Below are 27,050 nucleotides of genomic sequence, written 5' to 3'. Positions count from 1 at the left end.
GGGGTATTTATTAACTCTCACAATAAAAGTTCCCAAGCAGGATATTCCATAGTTAATTCTGTGGCTCAAAACTCCTGAAAGCCTCAGGTTCTTTCCATCTGTCACTGTTGTCATCCCCAGCCTGCTGACAAGCTCCCCTCCTGGGAACAAGTCACTAGGATAGCTTCAGGCAACAGAGCCTCACCCAGCAATGTCTAGAAACAGGAAACAGACCTTCTTTCTCTCTCTTTTTCTAAGTAGGCTCCATGCCCAATGGGGCTTGAACTCACAACGTGGAGATCAAGATGCCAGGTACCCCTAGACCTTTTCTTTCTTTCTTTTTTTTTTTTTTTTAAAGATTTTATTTATTTATTTGACAGACAGGGATCACAAGTAGGCAGAGAGGCAGGCAGAGAGAGAGAGGAAGAGAAACAGGTTCCCTGCTGAGCAGAGAGCCCGATGCGGGGCTCGATTCCAGGACCCTGAGATCATAACCTGGGCCAAAGGCAGAGGCTTAACCCACTGAGCCACCCAGGAGCCCCTAGACCTTTTCTTTCAATTCATTCTTTTACCCATGTTGAATTAGTTCATATAGGTAAAACAATTAGAAAATGCCTGGAACACAATAAATGTCATAAAACTTTCACTATTATTATTGTTGGATCTCTCTCTCTTTTTTTAAAAATATTTATTTATTTATTTATTTGACAGAGAGAGAGATCACAAGTAGACAGAGAGGCAGGCAGAGAGAGAGGGAAGCAGGCTCCCAGCTGAGCAGAAAGCCCGATGCGGGACTCGATCCCAGGACCCTGAGACCATGACCCGAGCCGAGCTGAGCAGAAAGCCCGATACGGGACTTGATCCCAGGACCCTGAGACCATGACCCGAGCCGAAGGCAACAGCCCAACCCACTGAGCCACCCAGGCGCCCCTGTTGGATCTCTTTTTAAGAGATGGCAGACTTGTCCCAGAAGCTTCACATTTCATAAGCCAGAAATGGAATATATGACCCTTTCTATTTTGAAAAATTTATTTATTTTAGAGAGAGAGAGCACACATGCAAGAAAGAGCATGAGGGGGGAAGGGGCAAAGGGAGAAACAGAATCCCAAGCAGACTCTGTGCTGAGCGTGGAGCCTGATGTAGGGCTCGAACCAACCATCCTGAGATCATGACCTGAGCTGAAATCAAGAGTCACATGCTTAACCAAATGAGCCACCCAGGCATCCTGAAAGCTGAGATTTAATACTTCTTCTTCTTTCTTTTTTTTAAAAAAAAAAAAAAAAAAAAAGATTTATTTATTTGTTTTAGAGAGAGCACACAAGAGAGCAAGCAAGTGGGGTGAGGGGCAGAGGGAGAGAAGCTTTAAGCGACTTCCTGCTAAGAGCAGAGGGCTTGTTCTCAAAACCCATGAGATTATGACCTGAGGCGAAACGAAGAGTCAGACACTAAACCAACAGCCGCCCATGTGCCCCAAGATCTAACACTTAATCATCTCTGCAACTCTGAAATGCTCCTTGTACTGTGCGGGCACATGGGCACGCACACGCGCGCGCGCACACACACACACACTGAACTTGACTAAAAAAGTAGAGAATATCAAGTGTCAGTCACACTGATGTTACTCAGGCTAGTTTCTCATTTAAAATTAAACATTAAATGAATCCCACTGTTAGCTTACATTTAAAAGCAATAAAGGGAACTCTTAGGTTGATGATAAAAGGGAATACCAAGATGGCAGATGAGAGGTGTAACAAGAGAACAATCTTCCTGGCATGGAGCATGGGGCATAGTTCTAGGAGGCCATTCCCAAGGGAAAAGGGGAAAAAAAAAAAAGGAACTACTGGAGTACTTGAATATGACAGACTACAACAAAAGGATATCAGAGACTTTGGAGAATTAGAAAAATCAAGCAAAAGAGGAAAAAAGTTGCACAGACAGAAAATATCATAATCTATTATATGATGCAGTTATAAACAATGCATACACGAACAGAAGCCCTGACTTCACCAAAATCTGTAGAAAATGTGTAGTCATTTGGGAGGACTAGGAGAAGGAAGACTGGGACTAAATCTTTATTATACAGTCAGAAGTCAAAAGTAACATCTATAATGAATAATCAAGAAAAAGCAAGGTTTGGGGCACCTGGGTGGCTCAGTGGGTTAAAGCCTCTGCCTTGGGCTCAGGCTCTCTGCTCAGCAGGGAGCCTGCTTCCTCCTCTCTCACTTTGCCTGCTTCTCTGCCTACTTGTGATCTCTGTCTGTCAAATAAATAAATAAAATCTTTTAAAAAAAAAAAAAGAAGAAAGAAAAAGCATGGCTTAAAATCATAAAGTAAATACCCTTAAAAAAACCCCCAGTCAATATAATTTTACAGGGCACTACTGTTTTTTGAGCAGGGCAATTCTTTGTTGTGTGGGGCTATGTAAGAGCACAGATAAGATGGGTGGACCAAATCTAGCCAACTGCCTGTTTTTATATTACTTTGTTAGAACATAATCATCCCCATACATTTCATTTGCTTACATACTACCTATAGCTGCTTTTGCACTGTAAGTCAGCAGAATAGAGTAACTATCACAGAAACCTTATGGTTCTCAAAGCCTAAGTAATATTGACAATATGGCCCTTTACAGAAGAAGTTTGCCAACCCTAGTTTACAGTATTGTAGCACAATTAGTATCTTTGATTCCTAACCCACAAATGTCAGCATTCCCCCAAAAGTAATAATGAAAACCAAAACTTCACACTGCACATTTGCAACCCATCTTTCCCAATTCCCTACCAGGGATGAGGAGTAGAGGAACTCTGGTTAAGCTATAAAGAATTTAGGGGCGCCTGGGTGGCTCAGTGGGTTAAGCCTCTGCCTTCAGCTCAGGTCAAGATCTCAGGGTCCTGGGATCAAGCCCCGCATCGGGCTCTCTGCTCAGCGGGAAGCCTGCTTTCCCCTCTCTCTCTCTGTCTGCCCCTTTGCCTACTTGTCAAATAAAAAACAAATTTAAAAAAATTAAATAAGGGCGCCTGGGTGGCTCAGTGGGTTAAGCCGCTGCCTTCGGCTCAGGTCATGATCTCAGGGTCCTGGGATCGAGGCCCGCATCAGGCTCTTTGCTCAGCAGGGAGCCTGCTTCCTCCTCTCTCTCTGCCTGCCTCTCTGCCTGCTTGTGATCTCTCTCTGTCAAATAAATAAATAAAATCTTTAAAAAAAAAAAAAATTAAATAAAAAAAAAGAATTTAAAGTAATTGCCTCTGGGGAGCAGAACTCAGAGGTTGGATAAAGGTAGAGAAACATAGATTAGTGGCTTTTTTTTTTTTAATAGGCCTTAAAACACTAATCTTTCTAAGTATTCACATGTATTTCTTCAAGAAAATAAAATTTAAAAGCAATATTAAAGAACAGAACAAATAAAAATCTGGTTAATGGTTCTGGTGGCTCACTACCATAAAATGCATGACTACATTTGCTAGATATAATTTGTGACATTTGTGATGGTTGCTCTGGAGAATTTTTTTGGTTGCACATATCCAGAACTACTAGGTAAATGACCCTCAGATAAGAAGGGTATTAGTGTGCTAACTGAATGCAAGTATAGTATTTCAAACCCTTTGTTACCAAGAAAGGTCAGTCTAGTACGTTCTACAAATGATCCTCAGTGAAGTTCAAAATGTTTAACACAAAAAGCCAAATAGATAAGATGTTCAAGAAACATTACTAACTCTTGTAAGTAGACATTAAGAGAAAAGCTTTCAAAGACCTATGTATGAAATACAAAATAATTTTTAGTTTTATTTAATTCACATTTAAGGAGATTGGAAGTTTAAAGGCAAAGACGACACTAACATAGAAAACTACAAAAGACTAAATTAATAGTATGATCAACGTCCGTACTTCCAAATCAGTACCTTGTATGAAATGTGATAGTGTGTATCTGCGGCATGTTCTACACAGAAAAGAAATAACACATCCAAAGACAGACTGTATTCTTAGGTTTAATCTTTATAGCACTCTAATTATCACTTCCAATTCAACTAAATTTACAAATTGTTTGATTTTACCCCCATCAGAAAAGCTTTCAATATATAAATAACTGTATTTTGTGAACAGGGACCTGAAGAATAAGGCACCAAAAATGTTTTAAAATATGAGAAGAAATAAAATTCACTATATACACTAAAAATTGAAAATACCACATAAAACAACATAAATCTTAAAGAGTGTAAACAACACTCTTTAGGAGTAAACTCTCCTGCACAAGTGTAGTAAATACTGTTTTTTCAAAAAAGGCATTTATACTCTTTCACTTCATAAAAAATTACTTTGGCAAAGTTTATTTTGAAACATAGGATGACACAGCTAGTTAATTAGTTATGACAACTAATCCTAAAACATCAAAATAAACATTTTAATATTTCGGTTTGAAAAATAGAGTCCTCAAAGGTTTTATTTCACTAAAAAGATTCAGCTGTTGAACTGTAACTTACAAGAAACAGAGTAAGACTATAGTTTCTCAATATAAAACAGCTATGAAATTATAACAGCTCTGCGCTAATCTAGCTTCAAAAGAAATTAACCCAAGAAAAATTTGATGCTTTTATAAAATGTTATTTATATTCAGAATCCTGGAAATTTGGCTTATATTATAGCTGAAAATAATTCATCTAGCTACTTTAATAATGTGGAATAAAGGGAATAAAGAGAGAAAAACATTGTTAAACATCAACTTTCTAACTTCTTTAGAAGTAAAATTAGTGCCAGGAAAACCAAATTGCTCCCCCTTCCACTTAAAAGTTCCTGAAATCTATTTGTCATTATTTCGGGTAATAATTTACATAACTCCATAGCACCAAAAGAAAATGTACACATTTTTAGATAAGAATATTTAAGAGGTTGAAAACTTTGACTATGAACTTACCTTCTTTTGATACCAGACTATAGCATCTGTGACTTTGGACGCCATTTATTCCACTGCAATCACACATTCGTCATTTTAGGCTGTGCAAGAGAGAAAAACACACAGACTTTACTTCCACCTTCCAAAAGGAGACTGAACAACATGCGTACATAGCACTCTGGTTACTTGCAGAGCAAGGGGTGTATGACTATACTTATATTACACCCTTCCTCATTACTATTTTAGCAACAGGTTCTTCTTAGGTAAACAAAAATCAGTTGCCATAATAAAAGGATCTTTCTATGTGAATATAACACCTGAATTTTCTAACCAGGTGGATTTTGTAAAATAAGCCTTTTAAATAAATATCAGAATTTCCCAGGTTATACTGGAAATTCATTTAAAAATTCACATATGATAGAAATCAATTCATTCACTCAGTATCAGATCAGTTTTGCTATCGTTCCCACCTGGGAACTAATGCCAATTGCTGTTGCTAAAGGATGGCTTGATAAAGATGCCAAAATTTATAATCATATTTAATATTCCCTGGCATTCAGTAAACACCACTTTGAACTAAAATCAAGTAACTGGAAAAACTTAATTATGTTAAATACTAAACTGAGATGAGAATTAATTACACAGGAAAAATTATTATGAAGACTTTTTAGATATCACAGTTTTGCTAATATTTAGAAGTTTACCACAGACCATTTTATAAGCATCTTGTTTGTGTTTGCCTAAAACAGTTTTGCATACTAAACCTAATGGTACCTTAGCCCAGGAGAGAATTAATTCCAGGCTGATTCCAGTTAACTCTGGACGACTTCAATAGTCATAAGACCAGGCTGGCACAGAGGGTGCCTCTGGTATGGAGTTAAGGATGAGCCTAAACAGGTTCAAACACAGACATGTGCCCCAGAACTCATTACAAACCAGGATCATCCAAGGCCACAGAGGATTTCAGAGACAATCCTGGGAGTAACACACCGTAATGAGCTGATTCTAGCACGTGCAGATCTGCTACTGTACAGCTAGATGCTACCGCTTCAGAGTTGGCCCAGAGTCCACAGAATACCAGAGGTTTATAAATCATTCTCAGAAGCATATTAGGATTCAAATATAAAGAAAATTACTATCAGAAAGGTCAAATGTTTAGATGATCAATCTCTAAAATAAAATTCAAGTCAGAATTTATTTGAAGCCTGTATTTTTGACAGTGTTATGAACCAGATTGTTTTATTGCTTTTCCTAAGATAATAATTTTGTCTTTGACAAAATTCGAGCAAGCTAGGTTTTGAAATTCCTGACAAATTTCCTGGCATTTGTCACAGAAGAAGCATAGAGTCAAAGACCTGGATTCAAATACTATCCAGTATATATAATATTGAAGATGTCATTTAATCTAATGTCAGTTTCTTTCACTTGTACAACAGGAATAACTACCTATTCATCTCCTGGAGGGTTTCCGTAACTGATGAGGTATCATACCTAAAATGCCTACCATAGTCGAGGATATACAGCAGTTGTTCAGTTATAATTACTGTTACTATTAATTTTTTTTGTTATTATTAATTTATTAAAAATTTTGCAAGCCAGGAACTTGGAAGTATTTGTATTCCCTTTTTTAAAACATTGCAAACAGTTTAGAAAAGGAACACATGCAATCAGTTTTTGTTGACATGTAAAATAAAAATAGCTACCAGACTATCATAAAATCATAATGTCAATTTCCAACTATATGTACATGGCGTATTTAGAGATTTCAAAGTTCACCTCCACTGAAGTTTCTCAGTCAGGTGTGGCTTCTTTCATTTCTCCCACCAGGGTTTTTGGGGAAGCTCTCCTCTACTGACTTAAAATCTTCCATTTTGGTTTTTCTGTCCTGGAGACGTCTGGGGGTAATTCATCAGTTTTAACACATTTCATTGGTTCTGCTATAAGACTAATTGTGACAACATTACACCTTCATTATATTTGTCGAGATGTATGCTTGTCAAGACACATGTTTTCCAAACTGGTTAGAACTCTCCTTCCCTCTCCTGGCCCCCACCCTTGCCAAATGCACTACAAAAAAGGTACAAAAGCTAGGAGAACATCGACTTTTCACTTTACCCTTCCTTCACATCACCCAATCTTTTTACTGACAAAAATTCCAGATTATCTACTAAGATAAAGATCCTCTCTCCTAAGCCCCCAAGAGTATAAATAACATGCCTTTCATATACAAAATGTGAAAGGATTTTTTATTCACTCCATCTATTAAGTATATGGGGTATTTAACCTATTTGGGGAATAGTAAAGTGGTTGCTTATAAGTACTAATAATTTTATTTTAAAAGCTTCAATGAAAGTGAGGAAAACATTGCCTCCTTCAAATAAAATGATCTTTTATTATCCTTAAAGATAATTTTTAATACACTTTGGTTTATACCAAGCTACACTTAGAAATAAATTTTGAAAACCAATTATAACAGGACACAAGGTATATGGAATGTTATACACATTTTATTTATCTGGATCTATAGAAGTAAAATTCTATTAAAAAAAAAAAAAACAACCTACGCAAGTCTTTCTTCAGTAATGGCAAGGTTTGCTCCGCAAACTCACTTAATAGTTTTTCCATTGTGTCAACAACCTTTCAGTGACACAAGTGGCTCATACCTATTTTTAAAACAGGTTTTACAGCATGCTGAGATAGAGTTCTGAATCAGACATCTGACAAAGTACACCCAAAGACACCCAAATTTCACATGAATATAAATAACAAGAATAAGTCAACAAATGATTTCATGAATAATTAAGATTATTTCCAAAGCCTTTCTAACTTCTTTGATTCTGGCAGTCCAGGAATACAGGTTTATAGTCTCTACTGTCATGACAGTTCAAGCCAACAGTTTTAATGCTAAGTTATGGCATTAAAGTTAATTTACAGGGAAGCGGGGGAAAGGAGCATAGAAAGCTTACTGGGTACCTTGAATTGAGAATCTTAATCTTTTCTGACCATCTGATCTGACAGAAGGATGGGTATTAAGATAGAAATAATCCAATTATAAAACCACAGAGCTAACTGTAGGCACAACATTTAAATCTTGGTATAGACAGTTACTCTGAGCTAATTCTCTCCTTAACACTGCTTTAATCGTTACACCTTGTCTAAACATCTGAAATTACTCTTTACACCATGTCAAGGACCACAGAAAATGCATTTATGATGTCAAAAGCCTGGGTAAAGGAAAAGGAGGACAATGAGGGAATTGTATGTTAAGTCTGCCTTTATGAAATCTCACTATCAAATATAGTAATGCCCAGGGGTACTCTTTGTAGCCAAAGAAATGGTCAGGTTTTTAACCATTCCTTATGTTAGAAAAAAAGGCGGTCTACTGGGGCGCCTGGGTGGCTCAGCGGGTTAAAACCTCTGCCTTCAGCTCAGGTCATGGTCCCGGAGTCCAGGGATCGAGCCCCACATCAGGTTCTCTGCTCTGTGGGGAGCCTGCTTCCTCCCCTCTCTCTCTGCCTACTTGCGATCTCTCTCTGTGTCAAATAAATAAAATCTTAAAAAAAAAAAAAAAAAGACGGTCTATCAATACTACAACGCATTTCTCTCATTCTGAAACAAATTTTTCTGTTCTAATTACGACTCTTACTGTGCTCAGAAACAAATTACACCCATCCCTGACGTCTTGCTTTTTGCTGTCACTCTCATTCCTTTTCTCCACTCATCCATCCTTTTAAGTCAGTTCAAATCCTACTTACTCCAAGATGAAGCCTCCTACTAGTGTTGACTTGGACAAAAGTATTGAAGCCTGATGGCTCTCCCAGCACTAATCTGTACTATGAAATCTCATATTTAAATAAAAATGAGGGGCAACTGGGTGGCTCAGGTCATGATCCCAGGATACTCTCTGCTCAGCAGGGAGACTGCTTCTCCCTCTCCCTCTGTCTGCTCCCCCTGCTTGTGCACTCTGTCGAATGAATAAATAAATAAATCTTAAGTAAATAAACAAATAAATATGAAAAGCAGTATAGCCACAAATCATTTGATTATATATAAACATCCTAAAGTTAAAAAAAAAAAAAAAAAAAGGAGTCTTTCCTCCTTCGTGACTGTAATCCTCCAGGACATTGTAATAAGCAGTAGAGGAAGTAGAGCAGAGAAAAAGCTATGACTAAGCATCAGGAGAATTGGGTTCTAGATCCAAGTTCTGACGCTAAATGCTATGTGCTTTTGAGTAAGTTTCTGAGTTCCTTAGTTTCTCACTTAAGAGAATGTTTGTCATCTAGCCGAACATTCCACAAACCAAGAAAGGCTACACAACTAACAATTCCAATAATGTACAGGAGTTTCTCTGAATTCCTTTACTAACTCACCCAAAAAATACTACTATTAGTTAAACCAATATTACATATACAGAAGTTGACATAGCAAAAACTATGTTTAGACAAAATGGAACAAAGCTTATTTTTAAAAGGTAGTTTATGTAAATCTCCCTAAGTCCTGATCTCAGTATTATTCTGTTCAACAGCCTTAGATCACTCCCTACTGCCTTTAGAAAACCATTTAGACCAACTACCCTGTAGAATTATACTCAAACCTTCTAAAATCTCATCCTAACCTACTTACCAATATTACTGCTACCATCTTCTCATAAATCCTGTTTCAACCACACTACATATTCTACACTGTGCTACCTCTGTACCCAAATTAATACCTCTTTCCAAAACACCGGGGATTTCCAGAAGGCCTCCTAGATTCCACTTTCTCTATGAGTTTCTCCCAAATTCTTCCACTAAAGATTGCTTATCCTCTTCTAGGTTCCCATTATACTTAATATATTGTTTTGTTTTTTATGTACTTTTGATATGTGCTCCCATCCCAACCATAAATTTTTTGAGAGAAGTCCAATGTCTTCGTTATCTCTGAATTCTCCTATAGCTTTTTTGTACATATTAAACACAAACCAAATTTAAAACTGCTAGCCAAAATACCCTCACAGATGAACCAATTTAACAACCAGAACAGAAAATTCCACCTGCTCCAACTCTTGTACTACAACCGCCATGCGCATAAACACAAAAACATACTTTTTCCTAACACTAAGAGATATAAAATTATGGTGAAGTATAATAAATATGGCAGGTTTTTACTGACATGTCACTCAACCAATATATAACTATTTGTAGATTTTAAAAGTACAATGAAAAAGAGTTGAAGTCAAACCTGCCACACCTAGCCTAACTTCATTTCCAAATGCTATAATTAAATATAACTCATTGCTTCCTCCACAGCTAAAATAACCAATTTTTTTACTTCAGAAACCAGGAACAGAGTGCTTCTGCCCTTAAAAAGATAATAAATGCTAACGGTCAAATCAAAATTTTTATGCTGATACCAAAAACAGTGAAACTCTGGTAGAGGTAACACGGTATAGGCAGAAGGAAATCTTCTAGTTTCAAGGCTGCAACTTTCTAATCATGTGACCTATAAAGTGTTACAACTTCTTAGAACATTTTTAAGCTGAAATGAGGATATGACTTCATGGAAATGTTGTGAAGAATAAACACCACATACTACATGTTTAAAGTTGTTTTTAATCTTAGAAGAATGAAAAGCAAAATGAGATCTAATACAAAGAACTATGCATTTCCTCTTACACCCAATCAGTTCGTAAAAAGAATATTTATAATTTTTATTTTCTTGCGTGGCACCAATGCATAGTGTTTGTATTCTGGGCTAGAGGATAAAACCTGAGAAGGAAAATTATAGGCAATTAACTTCTCTCTAAAGCTGCATGTACAAAAACATTTTTGGGTTATTGTGAAATTTAAGAGAATCTCTAGAGTTCTAATCTTAATAGTACCCACAAAGACATCCATGAACTTCCTGATGGGTACAACTAACCCATCCTATATGTCCTTTAATCCAACTTTGTAAACTTCAGGGTTTTTTAACATTAGCATATACCCACAATATGTCTACAATTTCTTAAGCATTCTTTTGTGTTGTTTTTAAAAAATATTTAATACTTTTATTTAACTATTGTGCCACTTGGAAATATCAAATACTTATAATTCACTTAACTTGGGTTTAAATTCCTCATTTACTCTCAAGAAATTTTTACCATCAACCAACCAGGCTCCATTCAAATATGGATATGTTATTACTGGCCTCTAATAGAAACATTAACTAAATAAGTGGTCCAGGACTCTTTATCAAAATAATAATGCACTAAGTAATACTCAAATGGCTTAAAGATGTAAAAATCTTAAAAATGATTTTATTTAGAGATTAAAAAATCCTAACTATACCTCATCAAAAATGCTATGAATAAAATTTGAAAAGCATTACTTCAGAGATAGTTAATCCAGTGTCTGATCATTTAATAAAAGTACATATTTACAAACACTTACTAATACTGGACTATTCTAGGCACTGAGAATACAACAGTGAACAAGAAACAAGGTCCCTGCCATGATGCAACTTACAATGTAAAGAGAAAAGATAGAAAATGAAAATCAAGATAATTTTGAAGAAGTGCCCTAAGGGACATAAGGAGAGAAGACTGGGATAGAGTGGAGAACTTTTGAAAAGAATGGTCAAAGAAGACCCTATGAGATGACATGTAAATTGAGATCTGAAGGATGAGAACGACCAACTCCATGAAGAATTAATTGAGGGAGGGCAGAGGGAGGAGCAAACACAAAGACTTTGCGGTTGGAATGATCTTGGTTTTTTTTTTTTTTTTTTTTTAAAGATTTATTTGACACACAGAGAGAGAGAGAGAGAGGGAACACAAGCAGGGGAAGTAGGAGTGGGAGAAGCAGGTTCCCCGCTGAGCAGGGAGCCCTATGCGGGACTCCACTGCAGGACTCTGGGATCGTGACCTGAGCCCAAGGTAGACGCTTAATGACTGAGCCACCCAGGCAGCCTGACCTTAGTATTTTTAAGGAACAGAAAGGAAGGCAACGTGACACTAGTATAATGAACTTAAGTGACAGTACTTCAAGATGAAGTACGAAAGAGGGTTAAGGGCTATGGGGTCACAGGTACCATAGCAAACAATTTTATTACAAAGATAGGAAGTTACTGAAGTGATTCTAGAAAGCAGTGATGTTCTGTCTTGCAAAGATCACTCTGACAGCTATATAGAGAACAGAATGGACTGAAGAGCTAAGACTGGAAGCAGTGAGGCTAGTTAAGAAAGTCTTAGTCCCATGCAGAAGATAACAATATATTGGGCTCAGGTGTAATCAGTAGAGATGGCACAAAGTGGGCAATTCTGTTTTACTTGTGGGTAAAATCAACAAGATCTGGAAATGGACTAGGATAGGCAGGTTGGGGGAAAGGGATTAGAAAGAATAATCTAGGTTTTTGGCTTCAGCCATTTTCTGAGATGGCCACACACTTTTAAAAAAATGTTTATGAGAGTACAAACAAAAATGTTACACCTGTTAAAGTGACTAGACGTTAAAATGAAAAAGTCAAATAGGTAGCAAGAAGAGTCTGAAGCCAGAGATAATGATGAGGGATGGCGATCTAAGTTTAGAAGCCATAAACACACTGTCAAGATTTAAAAATCAGAGGTGGGTTACAGAGTATATGCATTTGTCAAAACTGAACAAACGAATACTGCATTAAAATATGTGTCTTTCAGGGGCATCTGGGTGGCTCAGTTGGTTAAGCATCTGCCTTCGGCTCAGGTCATGATCCCAGCAGGTAGTCCACTTCTCCCTCTTCCTCTGCCTGCTGCTCCCCCTACTTGAGCGTGCGCTCTGTGAAATAAATAAAATCTTAAAAAAAAAAAAAAAAGCACCTTTCAAAGATCACTTCGATATAAATCATATGGCTGGCTGACAGCAGCTACGGTTATTAGCAGCCAACCAAATCTAAAGGATACTGTTGCACATAATTTTGTGTCACCCTTTTCTCCCAACAAAACTTTGTAAACATTGTTCTGTCATCTCCTGGCATTGACCATAATTGAGGAGTCTACAGCCTGCTAAATTTCTGTCCCACTTCTGTAGGTCATGTTCTCTTTTTGGCCAGGATGCCAAAATAATTCTCTCATTTTCAAAGTTACGAACAACTGGGATATAGTCAATTTTAAGCATTTCAAAAAAAATTTTCCTGGTAGTTAGCACCTTTCAACTTGCAAATGTATGTTTCATTTCATAAATTTTTGTATTATGTTCCTGAGCAGTTTTTCCTCTTTCATTTGTTATAATCTCTATTTCAGGGTTACACTTTATTCTGATGCAGGACAGTCTTTTCATGGTCATTTCTTTCCTGTGGCATATCTATAGAGCTGCCATGCTTTCTTTTTTTATTTAAATCTTGATCGTGTTTAACATAGGGAAGCCAACACTGAGCTCCCGCTTATTCTGACATCCAACAGGTTCTGTTTGACAACCTCAACACCCTTCTCACTTTAGCTGGAACCATTTTTATTTCTATACTCACATGTGTGTATGTGTATGCATACATACACACAATTTTCAGTTTGAGAACTGGATATTGCTTTAAAATCTATTTTTCTATAGCCCAGAGATGCAGGAAACAGGAAAAGGGAGACCTAAGCTTGGAATGAGTATGGCCACTGCTAAAATTTCATTGAGTGTCCTGTATTGTACCTTCATCAGCTTTGGCTCTTGCCCATAATCAAAGCATAATTCAAAATGGCAATTTTGTCTCACTCTGTGAGGTTCAGCTTTAGTGTGTAGGAACTTCTCAAGAATTTTTCCTTGACTTTTTGCTCCCTACTCACCTCTTAGCTCTGCCTCCCTGGAGAGTACTGGTGAGCATGCTCACTGTTTTGTGGGCCTTAGCTTTCCTTAGTCTGGCTTCTGGAATATGGGATTGGGATTACAAAGCTTGTCCTATACACCAAGTATCTCCTCATTCCTTCCTTGGCTTCTAGTTTTTGAAGTATTTGGCATTAAGTTGCACATACCCCTTTTTTGTCCTTTTCTATTCTAATTTTTGCCCTCTCTTCTTCCCACCTACTCTTCCCTTCTTTCTTAGTGAAGAAAAACCCTGTTATTTCAAGTACTAAATGTATTCATTTAAATTACTGGCTCAGGGCGCCTGGGTGGCTCAGTGGGTTAAGCCGCTGCCTTTGGCTCAGGTCATGATCTCAGGGTCCTGGGATCGAGTCCTGCATCGGGCTCTCTGCTCAGCAGAGAGCCTGTTTCCTCCTCTCTCTCTCTCTCTCTGCCTGCCTCTCTGCCTACTTGTCATCTCTCTCTGTCAAATAAATAAATAAAATCTTTAAAAAAAAAAATTAATTAATTAATTAATTAATTAATTACTGGCTCAACTGAAAAGTAAAACTTAAATATTCTAAGATACAGTTGTAAAATGTTAACAACAACAACAAAAGACAAGCTCAAAATGGAGTCACGTGTTAACCCCCACATCAGCAAACCAAGACTTACTACCTAACCTAACTGCAACTTCAACCCCTCCTAGAAATGTAACCTTAAACCAGTGAATCTGGAACTTCCTGTTCAGCACTAGTGAGGTAATCTGCCTAACAGACCCCTTCCATACCACAAAGAAAGATGAAATAATCTCCTCTTTCCTTGTCTCTGCCCCTTCTGCCTATAAAAGTATTCCATTTGGTCAGCTTTTTGGAGCTCCTTTCTATTTGCTAGATGGGATGCCACCCAATTCATGAATCATTGAAAAAAGCCAACAGAATTTTCAAAACCACTCAGTTGAATTTTTTGGTTTTGTTTTGTTTTTTTACCAAAACTAACAACAGCTGCACTTTTACTTCTGTTATTCCTGACAGAGGAAGTAAAGGGAAGACACCCAGTTTCACTTCTTCTAAATTCAAGATACTAAACAGAAAATACAGGACCATAAATTAAGCTCTTCTGTGAACCTGTTTTGAGTACCTCCAAGGGAGGGGGAGGGGGGACCAACTAAAATGCATTTTCCCTCCACTAACTGACTCCTCTTTTACTATCTACCCAATCTGCTGTTCAACCATGGAACTCAAGATAATCTTTCTTGTCTCTTTCCCTTTCCTACCACCACCTGTTCAGTATCTGGCACATAGAAGCCATTCAGTAAGTATGAAGGAATAAATTAATATTGTCTACTTGTCATACTGCCAAAACACCTCTCATATAACCCCTCCCTGACCCACTATCAGACTTGATAGTGCAAGTCCACATCATCTATTACCAGGACTATTTTAAGTCTTTTACTACTTCCTCACTTTCTAAACTCCTGACCTCATCATGTCTATCTCCTCCTTAAAATTATCTAATGATTTCCCATTACCTAAGAAAATAGTTTCATCAGTAGAGTAGACAAAAGACCCTTTTTTTAAAACAACCCAATCATAGATTTATCACCTTTACAATCAGTAGCATCCATTATCTTTATCTTCTCCCATGCACAACCTCTCACATACCCTATCTAATCTGCCATCCATATACATATCCTACAATCTAGCCAAGTGGGCTTCTGAATGTACCATACATTTTCATGCTTGCCTTCTAGTCCTGGCCATATTTTCTCTGTCTAAAGTAACTTTCTCCCTGCTCTGACCTACTTGACAAGTCATATCAGATTCTTCTAAGGCACAATCATCGGGAAATTAAATTGTGAGAACATATTAGCAGTGGTGTTCAAATGACTTAATTACTTAAAAGAGTAATTTTAGATTTAAGTATTTCAAACCAACAGGAAAAAAAAGCAGACTAAACACAGCATCTAACTTTACTCCTTTACGATATATAACTGAAACTATAGCAAAGGCATACACATATAAGCACAGAGAGAATAAAGAAAAAAAAATTAAAACGAAGCTTGAAATAAGATATAGGACTAATAACTGACCTAGCAGATCTGAGACAGCAGAAGACAATACGGCATCAAAGAGAGTATCAACCCAATTTACACCATAAAAACCAACAAAGGTTTCAAAGGCTGTAGCACAGGTTCCACTAGAAGTGGGAGATCTAGTTGAAAGCTATTAAAACAGCAGATCTAGTTGAAAACTATTAAAGCAGCAAATCCACACTCTCACTGTGTATCACTGCATGACTATTTCTCCATGTTCCTGCAGATGACAAAGCCATATGTGTATCTCTACAAAGACAGGTAAATAAAATTTATCAAATAAAAAAGTTGAAAGTACTTGCCTCTGGAAAAGGGAAAATGTGGGCAAGGTGCTCTAGGGTGGTTATTCTTCCTTAACTTTGTATAACCATCTCTTTGTGATACTCTGATACAGAGTAAGAAATGTAGCTGAACCTTGAACACAAGGGTTGGAGCACAGATCCTCTTGCAAAGTTGAAAATCCACATATGACTTCTGACTTCTCCAACACTTTACTAATAGCCTGCAGTTTACTGAAAACCTTACTGATAACATAAATAGCTGATGAACACAAATCTTGTATGTCATACGTATTATATACTGTACTCCTATAGTAAAGGAAACTAGAGAAAAGAAAATGTTATTAAGAAAATTGTAAGGAAGAGGGGTACCTGGGTGGCTCAGTGGGTTAATAGGCCTCTGCCTTCGGCTCAGGTCATGATCTCAGGGTCCTGGGATCAAGCCCCAAATTGGGCTCTCTGCTCAGCAGAGAGCCTGCTTCTCCCTCTCTCTGCCTACTTGCAATCTCTGTCAAATACATAAGTAAAATCTTTAAAAAGAAAAGAAAAGAAAATCGTAAGGAAGAAAAATTACATTTGTAGTACCATATTTATGAAAAAAATCCGCATATAACTGGACTCACAGAATTCAAACCCCTGCTGCTGAAGGGTCATCTATATTCGGTCTTCGTTTCTATTACCAGCCCAGAGCTCTTAAAACCCACTGAATGTCCTACAGAGAGTGGTAAAGGTGTCGTTTGTTTTAATGAAGTGACTTTTGAAAAGCTCCTATATAAGGGTACTAGTTGCCAGTGGAGTCAACCATGTGATTAAAGGGCTGGAACATTCAGTCCTAGTACCCCCCACTATCCCCCAACCTCCTGCGAGCAGAGAGCGGCTGGAGATGGAGTTCAATTGCCAATGGTCAATGATTTAATCAATCATGCCTATGTAATCAAGTCTCCATAAAAACCCAAAAGTACAAGATCTGGAGAGGTCCAGGTTGGTGAACATGTGGAGACTGGAGGAGAATGGTGTGCTCAGACAGCATGGAAACTGTGCCCTTTCTCCATATCAAGTCCTATGCTTCTCATATCTATCTGTTCCTGTTATATCTTTTTGTAATAAACCAGTAATCTAGTAAGTAAAATGTTTCTCTGAGTATTGTGAGGTGCTCTAGCAAATTACCTGAACTCCAGGAGGGGGTCATAGGAACATCCAATTTATAGGTAAGTAAGAAGCACTGGTGACAACCTGACTTGTGACTGGCATGCGGGATGGGTAGCAGTGTTGTACAACACAGCCCTTAACTGGCAGGATGTAATGTTACCTCCAGGTGATAGTGCCAGAATTGAGCTGAATTATAGGATACCCAGCTGATGCTGGAAAATTGCTTGGTGGTGTGGGAAAAACATACACATTGGAACTGGCACCAGAAGTATACTCTTAATACATATATCTGAAGAACTTTGATAAAATTACAAGTTTTAGATTTCAATTTCCAAATAGAGTTTCAGCAAACTGGAATCCTAATGTTCGTTAATATGATTTCATTATGTAAATATCTTCCAAAACATTCATTTGACATTTTGGACAACCACCTCTTACCTAATGTAGTCTTCATTATTCACAGATTCTGCTATATGCAAATTTGCCTGCTATCTAATTTTTAATTTGTAAGCTCAAAATCAATACTCACAGTACTTTCCTAATCGTTTCCAGACATGCACAGAGTAGCAAAAATCTTGAGATGCCTGATGTGCAGGTTTCTAGCTCACATCAAACAAGATGATGCTGTCTTCTTAAGATAGCTTACAACTATAAATAAGTTTCCTTTTTGTGGTCTGCTTTGTGGCAGTTTTTCAATTTTTTGCTTTTTGTTGCTGATTTTTATTTAAAATAACCCCCAAGGGTAGTGCTGAAGTGCTGTCTAGTGTTCCCAATGCAAGAAGTCTTTGAGAGGAAAACACAGGCAACAATCTCTTTAACCTTGGCCACTGCAAGTTCTTGCTAGACACATCACCAAAGCCAAGGGAAACAAAAGCAAAAATGAACTATTGAGACTTCATCACAATAAAATGCTTTTGCAGGGCAAACAAACAGTTGACAAAACTAAAAGGCAAACTGCAGAATGGGAGAAGATACTTGCAAATGATTTATTACATAAAAGCCTAGTACTCAAAACCTATGAAGAACTTACCAAATTCACCACCCAAAAGGCAAAAAATCTAATCAAGAAATGGGCTGAAGACATGAACAGTCATTTCTCCAAAGAAGGCATATAAATGGCTAACAGACACATAAAAAATGCTCACTATCACTTGGCATCAGGGAAGTACAAATCAAAACCACAATGAGATACCACCTAACACTGGTCAAAATGGCTAAAATTAAACCTCAGGGAACAACAGATGTTGCCGAGAATGTGGAGAAAGGGAATCCTCTTACATTGTTGGTTGGAATGCAAACTCGTACAGCCACTCTGGAAAACAGTATGGAGGTTCCTCAAAAAGTTAAAAACTGAACTACCCTACAACACAGCAACTATACTATTATTTATCCAAACAATAAAAACATCATGATCCAAAGAGGCACGTGCACCCCAAAAGTTTATAGCAGCAATGTCCACAATAGCCAAAATGTGGAAAGAGCCCAGATGTCCATGAATAGGTGATGGATAAACATGTGGGTGTGTGCGTGTATGCACATAGAATGGAATATTACTCAAAAAGCCATAGAAGGAAAAAAAAAAAAAGCCATAGAAGGTATTATGCTAAGTTAAAAAAGTCAGTCAGAGAAAGACAAATACTGTATATTTCACTCTTATGTGAAACAAAACAGACAACCATAGGGGGAGGGAAGGAAAAATAAAATAAGATGAATACTGAGAGGGAGGCAAACCATGAGAGATGTTTAACTTCAGGAAACAAACTGAGGGTTGCTGGAGGAGAGGTGGGTAGGGAGATGGTATAATTGGGTGATGGGCATTAAGAAGGGCACTTGATGGAATGAGCACTGATAAAGCACTAAATTCTACCCCAGAAACTAATAATACATTATATGTTAACTAAATAGAATTTAAATAAAAAAATTTTTAAAAAGAAGGCTTTAACATACCTTATGAAGAAAAATGTGTTAGATAAATTTCATTTACATATGAGTTACAGTGCTATTCACCATGAATTCAATGTTAAACCAAAACTAAGTAAGATGTCTTTAAACAGTAAAACATATGGAACAAGGCTGTGCATTAATCAGTTGATGAAAATGTTGTGACCAGTGGCTCACAGGAATTTAACCCTGTATTTCCTCTTGAAGCTATGCTTTAATGTTTACTAATTCAGTTTGTCCCACCTTATAGAACACAACCACTGTGAAAACCAAGAATCAACTATAATTGGACTTAGTGACCAGGCTTAGTTCCTAGAAAATAGATGCAGAGTTAATGGTAAAGTAGAAATGAGAATCAAATTGTGTTCCTTGGGTTTTCTTTTCCTATAGTTACAGCAGCCAACTTAAAACTAGGATTCATGGCTTTTATGTACCAGAATACTTCTTATGCGATGAGCAAGCTATTGTCAGAAACCAAGTCATTTTTAAAATGATCAACATACTGCTGGTCAACAGATCTCATTATTTTATGCAACACCAATATTAATATGTCCACATCATCAACTCAGGATTAATAAAAATTAAATCGGAGTGGGGGGGGCTTTGTTCCATTTTACTACAAACTACTAAGCCAAGTGACCTAAACTGCCTGGAAACTCAGGAATACACCACAATTTAACAGCCACTAAACTTAACAACATTCTTTCAATATTCTCTCTCTCTCTTTTTTTTTTTTTAAGATTTTATTCATTTGAGACAGAGAACATGAGTCATGGAGAGGGGCAAGGGAGAGGAAGAATGAGAGGCAGACTCCCCATTGAGCAGGGAGCCCAATATGGGGCTTGATCCTAGGATCCCGGGATTATGTCCTGAGCTGAAGGCAGTTTCTTAACTAATTGAGCCACTTGGGTGTCCCTAAACTTACAACATTCTTCTAATCTGACGGAATTTTCTATAAATCAGCAAAGTAATAGTTTAATTTCCAGCACATTCAAACCCATACCACGGAGAAAAGGTACTTTCTAAACATGCTACAACTACTACTTAAACCAGAATCATGAGCCCAACTACAGAGTTTATTATTTTCATTTTTGTTTTATCTTTTCAACAATAAAAGATTAGAGTAATTGCTCAACAACTGCAACTATTTCATTTCTCTTCTCTCTGTCACAGCAAAGCTTTGCCATCTCTTCCAGTTTCTCCACCTTTTCACTCCAGTCCAACCACGCCTTTACTCCCCACACTACTGAAAGCTCTCTTGAAGGATACCAATGACCTCTCATTGCTAAATCCAATGGTCAGGTCTCGGTTGTTCATTGTACTCAATCTACCTGCAGTATATGATGCATCCAATTATGTTCCCTCCTCTTGGAACACTTTCTCACTTAGCTTCTAGGAAATCTCTCGTGTTTTGTTTTTTTTTTTTAAAGATTTTATTTATTTATTTGACAGAGAGAGAGATCACAAGTAGGCAGAAAGGCAGGCAGAGAGAGAGGAGGAAGCAGGCTCCCTGCTGAGCAGAGAGCCCGATGCGGGACCCGATCCCAGGACCCTGAGATCATGACCTGAGCCGAAGGCAGCGGCTTAACCCACTGAGCCACCCAGGCGCCCCCTCTCTCTTGGGTTTTAACTTTTTGGCTACTCTTCAGTTTCTTTGCTGGCTCTTTTCTTCTCCTTGAGTTCAGTGGTTGGACTTCTTCTCTGGCTTTATTTAGTCCCTTGGTGATCACTTCAGGTATCTTGGTTTAAATATGATGTATGCAGATTCCATCTGCAGCCTAACCTGTCCCCTATATCTACTAGTTTAGAAAAAGTCAGATAAAAGTTTCCTTACTTAAGGATGCCTCAGAGCCTTCTCCTGTGCATTATTAGTATCCAAGAGAAGACTATGTACACATTATGTTACACTTATTTAGAACAGAATCATTTCTTCACAATGCATCTTGTGAGACATACAATTAACTAAGCCACTAAATATAGCATACTAAGCTGTCTTTCAAGTAGTTTCTACTTCTCACAGCAGGAATTAATTATATTAAAATGTGCAAACTTTCCCTCTGATTTTACAGAGGTAATAACTGAGTTTGAAGTTTTCAGAGTAGCTCACTCCATTAAAAGAGTCTGCCTCAAAGTTCTCCTTATACAAAGAGAAATTATGTCTCTCTTAAGTTCCATTCACCTATATTAGTTATATATTCTAAATGAGTACAAAATATATTTACCACATGTTCAGGCTTCAAATAAAATAATAAACATATGCTATTGTTAATCTTTCTTTTCCCAGACTAAATGTTCATAGCTCCTTCAACTGTTCTTCATAGAACATGATTGCCATTCCTCTCACCATCCAAGTCCTCTTCCTCACCAGATAAGATCTAAATAATTCCTAAAATCTAGTTGGCCAACAAAATAATCTATTTATCTGAAGAATACAAAACACAATAGACTAGTAACTTCTATTAGGTCACGCAGCTTAAGAATATATTCACTTTTTTATTCTTAGCAGCCATGGCACTGCTTAACTCAATAATCCTTTCTGAAAATAAAGGTGTACTGCACAGATCCACACACACACACACACACACACACACACACATATATATATATAAATAATACATTTAGCTATGTCCACTGGAAGGCCTAGAAGCAATGATTCCTTAGTAGCAATAAGCCCATGTAGTAACCAAATCTCTAAATACCATTCTACAGTAAAAGAAATCAAGGCTCCTTAGAGAAATGCCTGATTCTAGTTGACACAGAAACAGTACAAAATGATTCTGGAACATCTCATGGGGTCAGATATTAAGAAGGTGATAGGGACATGAAAGTGAAAGTAAGAATCAATGAGTCTATACTGATATGAATGAATAAATGAGTGAATGAGAGGAAAGCTTTTCATTATAGCAGGAAGTCAGCTAACACAGAAGAAATTAGAGAATTAGGGGGAAAAAAAGTCGACATTTGGCAACAATCTTTTTCCCCAGTTTTACTGAGATGTAATTGATACAGAACACTATATAATAAACTTAGTTGTACAACATGATTTGATATATGTACACATTGTGAAATGATCACCACAATAAATTTGGTTAACATCTATTATGTCAATTACAATTTTTTCTCCTTGTTATAAGAACTTTTTTTTGACAGGATCTATATCCAATGTGGCACTTGAACTCACAACCCCTAGATCAAGAGTTGCATGCTCTACTGACTGGGTAGTCATGGTTGTGATGAAGAGGTTTTTTTGTGTTGTTTTGTTTTTAAGTAGGCTTTATGTTCAGTGTGGAGCCCAGCATGGAGCTCAATGTGGGGCTTGAACTCATAACCCTGAGACCAAGACTTGAGCTGAGTCAACGCTTAGCTGACTAAACCACCCAGGTGCCCCTGTGATGAGAACTTTTATGAAACCAACTTATTAACTGATTCATGGAAGAAATAGCAATAAATATTAAAGCTAATGGAAAGTTTGAGAGTAACAGGATATTTACATAGTCAAAATCTCTCTCCACAGATATTTATTGGCTAAAAAGACAGACTTTACTTTGGAGAAACCTGGCAGATTATCACCCTAACTAAATGATCAAAGTCATCACCACCTGTAATATGAGAAATTAAAGTATTTGCTTCTTGATATAATGCCCTGTAAAAACACATTATATCTGTGGTACTTCTGCCCAAAGTATATATCCTAAGTCCAACCATGGAAGAAAAAACAACCAACATAAAATGGAAGGACATTCAACAAAATAACATCTCAACACTTAAAAAAAAAGTCATTTTCATGAAATACAAGCAAAGGTTTAAGAAATATTCTAGTTTAAAGGAAACTTAAAGAGACATGACAACTAAATGCAGCATGCAATCCTGGGTTTTCTTTTGTTAATCTGGATAGCATTGTGATAATTGGTCACATGTGAGTAAACTGAGCAGATTAAGTAATAGTATTGTATCCATGTTAATTTCCTGATTTTTAGTCACTGGTATTTTGCTTATGTTGGTGACTCATCTTGTTTTTAGGAAACAAAACTGAAGTATGCAGAGGTAAAGGAATAACATGACTCAAATGAGTCAGGAAAAAAAATAGTACATATGAATAAAAGTAAGGATAAAACAAATGTAGGAAAATGGTAATATATAGTTAATCTTGGTTGAAGGGTACACAGAAATTCTTTATACTATTTTTTTTTTAAGATTTAATTTATTTTAGAGAGAGAGAGGAAGCATGAGCAAGGGGAGGGGCAGAGGGGGAGGGTTAGAAAGAACCCCAAGCAGACTCCCTGCTGAGCTTGGAGCCTGATGCAGGGCTCAATCCCAGGACTCCAATAACATGACCTGAGCCTAAATCAAGAGTCAGATGCTTAACCAACTGAGCCACCCAGACCACCCTAGTATTCTTATGTAACTCTTCCTTGAAGTCTGAAATCATGTCAAAGTAAAAAAGAAAATAGCTATAGTAAGCTTTAATTCAGATTTTAAAACCTTCCTTTTCATGTTAATTTTCTATATACAAACTATCAACTTAATACACAGACAGCCTTCCTCTTATAATTAAGCTTATTTTCTCATTTAGTGTGGTTGCAGTGATGGGTAAGAATAGGATAAGCACAAGAAAACTATCCTTATGTTTTTATTATACAAATTTACATCACCTCCATCAAAAGACAAAGGTCATTTCAGTTGCCTGTGATCAATGAGGAGACAGATTTTTAGATACACTCCTCTAATATCTTAAAGTCCATTTCCTCCACAGAGATTTTTAACAGTGTTTAATACCTATTACTTCAAAGGTTAAGTTAAATTGACTGCTCACAATATAAAAAATAACTCTGGGGCGCCTGGGTGGCTCAGTGGGTTAAGCCGCTGCCTTCGGCTCAGGTCATGATCTCAGGGTCCTGGGATCGAGGCCCGCATCGGGCTCTCTGCTCAGCAGGGAGCCTGCTTCCTCCTCTCTCTCTGCCTGCCTCTCTGCCTGCTTGTAATCTCTCTCTGTCAAATAAATAAATAAAATCTTTAAAAAATAAAAAAATAACTCTGGATCACAGCAGCATTTTTGTCATTATTGCAAATATTTTCCAATGGTGGTAAAAATAAACTGAATGATTACTGCCTTAGAGAAATAAACACTTCTCATTAATGTCCCCTAGTAATAATCTAGTCATGTTTTTCACACTCACACAATTTTTGCCATGAGAACTGGGTTTATAAAAGAAGAAAATGCAATTAGTTGTTCACCTTTTAACTCATCATACGTTCCTACATTTGTTTTAAATGAAATAGGAATGCTGAGGAGGATGAACATAGACACATTTATCCAGTCGAAACATATGGAAAATTTTGGTTCTGGATATGTTAAAGCTAATAACATTCTGAAATCATGGGACTTAATTAAAACAATAAAAAATGGTACTTTATGTACCTTCCCTTAAAATTATAACTTTAGGGGCGCCTGGGTGGCTCAGTGGGTTAAAGCCTCTGCCTTCAGCTCAGGTCATGATCCCAGGGTTCTGGGATCGAGCCCCTCATCAGGCTCTCTGCTCAACAGGGAGCCTGCTTCCTCTTCTCTCTCTGCCTGCTTCTCTGCCTACTTGTGATCTCTGTCTCTGAAATAAAATAAATAAAATCTTTAAAAAAAAATTATAACTTTAAAACTTAATATGCAGGGGCTTCCACTTCTAACCATGATGAAGTATCAAGGACCAGATTTATCTTCCCATCTTAAAACTAAAAATATGGACACAATAGTGAAAAGCTTTCAGACACTGGGCAACAGGCAGCACAATCTCTGAAAGAGGCAAAAAAGGTAAGCTATAAGACTTCCCAAGTGTAGAGTTTCCAGGATACAATACTAAGATGGGAAAACAAGATCCAGACAAACTCCCCAAATTGAGAAGACTGGTAAGGGGGTTCAGGGACACCAAGGCAGCTACAGTTCCCAGGGCAAAGTACCAGAAAGGAGAAAGCAGCACAAAGAAAGCTCTGGAGGTCTGTAGAGCATTCCCCCCGAGTCTCCTGCTGAAATACTGATCAGCACATGGATGCAGGGAAACTATCTGAAACCAGGGACAGGAGCAAGGAAAACAATCACCAAAGTTCACCCAGGATTGATAAGAGTTCACAGAGTGAAGAAATCCTGTAACAATGGGCAACAGCTAGAATACCCAGAAGGGCACTGTGCCTGTAGTAGGAACAAATTAGCTTATACTAAAGGATGCTCAGGTCTCATCTAACAAAGCTTAAAAAGCAAGCCTTGGAAAATTAAACTATATCTAAGTAACTTAACTATATTTCAGAAGAAACCTCAAAATATTAAAAATGATCAAAGAAAACCAGCTCCAAACAACAAAATTCACAATGTTTGATATCCAAACAAAAATTAGCAAGCATGGAAAGAAATACGAAAATACAATCCATCTGAAGGAGAAAAATCAGTTCTAAAAATGGACCCAGAAATGACAAAAGTGTAAGTAAGGAAGGACTTTAAAACAGGTATTACATACAAAACATTGCTGCAAAAAACTAAAGGAAACAAAAATAAGTGAAAGCAGCCTTATGTTCATGGATTGGAAGACCTAGGATTATTAAAGAAGTCCACACTATCCAAAGTGATCTACAGATTCAGCATAATTTCTACCAAAATTCCGTGGCTAGTTTTTTTTTTTTTTTTGCAAAAATAGAAAAATCCATCCTGAAATTCATATAGAATCTCAAGGGAGCCAATACACAAAATAATTTTGAAAAAGAAGAACAAAGTTGAAGGGCTCACAATTTATTTCAAAACTTATTACAAACTTATACTAATCAAAACAGTGTACTACTGGCATAAAGGCAGACAAAAAGACCAATGGAATAGAACAGAGTCCAGAAATAAACCCTCATGTATATGGTCATGTATATGGTCTAATGATCTTTGAAAAGAATGCCAGGAGCACTCAGTGGGAAAGAACACTCTTCAACAACTGATGCTGGGAGAACTAGAGAGTCACACGTAAAAGAATTAAGGTGGCCCCTTATACCACATATAGAAACTAACAAAAAAATGAATAAAGACCTAAAACTATTAAACTCCTAGAAGATTAACTTAGGCACAAAACTTCGTGATTTTGGACTTGTCAATGATTGCTTGGATATGACATCAAAAGTACAGACAACAAAAGCAAAAACAGATAAATGGAACCATCTCAAACTTAAAACTTTTGTGCATCAGAGGCTACAATCAATAGAGTGAAAAGTCTAAAATATTTGCTAATTATATAACTGATAAGGGATCAATAACCAAATATATAAAGAACTCCTTCTTAACAACAAAAAATCACTCAATTAAAACACAGGCAAAACACCTGAATAGACATTTCTCCAAAGATGATGTACAAATGCCAACAAGCATATGAAAAGGTGCTCAAAATCACTAAACTTCAGGGAAATACAAATCAAAACCATGAGATACCACCTCACACCCATCAGGATAGTTAATATCAACAAAACTGAAATACCAAGGGTTCATAATGATGTAGAAAAATTGGAACCCTTGTGTACTGTTAGTGGAATGGTAAAATAGTGCAACCATTATGGAAAACAGTACAGATGTTACTCAAAAAATTAAAAATAGAATTACCATATACCCAGCAATCCCATTTCTGGATATATATCTAAAAGGAGTGAAGGCTTGGTCTTGAAGAGATATTTGCATACCCAAGTTCAGAGCAGCACTATCCACAATAACCAAGAGGTAGAAGTAAGCCAAACGTCTACCAATGGATCACTGGATACAGAAAATGATGTACATATGTATAATAAGATATTATTCAGGCTTAAAGGAAATCCTGTCATAAACTACAACATGGATGAATCTTGAAGACATTATGCTAAATGAAATAAACCAGTCACAAAAAGGTTAATACTGTATGATTTCATTTATATAAAATACCTAGTATAGTCAAATTCATAGAGATAGAAAACAGAAG

At 37.0% G+C, this 27,050-nt stretch overlaps 1 protein-coding gene across 4 annotated transcripts in view; it reads right to left on the bottom strand.

Annotated features, from left to right (window-relative positions):
- Window positions 1-27,050, bottom strand: part of PHTF2 (putative homeodomain transcription factor 2) — a 120,673-nt gene that overhangs the window by 84,343 nt on the left and 9,280 nt on the right. For all 4 annotated transcript variants that reach the window (XM_044245890.1, XM_044245891.1, XM_044245892.1 and 1 more), the window contains exon 2: window positions 4,886-4,965. In XM_044245890.1, coding sequence (XP_044101825.1) covers window positions 4,886-4,930 — 45 coding nt within the window. In that variant the 5' untranslated portion in view covers window positions 4,931-4,965. The remainder of the gene's footprint in view (window positions 1-4,885; window positions 4,966-27,050) is intronic.

This window comes from Neovison vison, chromosome 4 (assembly GCF_020171115.1).
Source record: "Neovison vison isolate M4711 chromosome 4, ASM_NN_V1, whole genome shotgun sequence".
NCBI classification, from domain to species: domain Eukaryota; kingdom Metazoa; phylum Chordata; class Mammalia; order Carnivora; family Mustelidae; genus Neogale; species Neogale vison.
The sequence above is the reverse complement of the archived record's forward strand: the minus strand, read 5'-3'. Positions and strand labels throughout refer to the sequence as shown.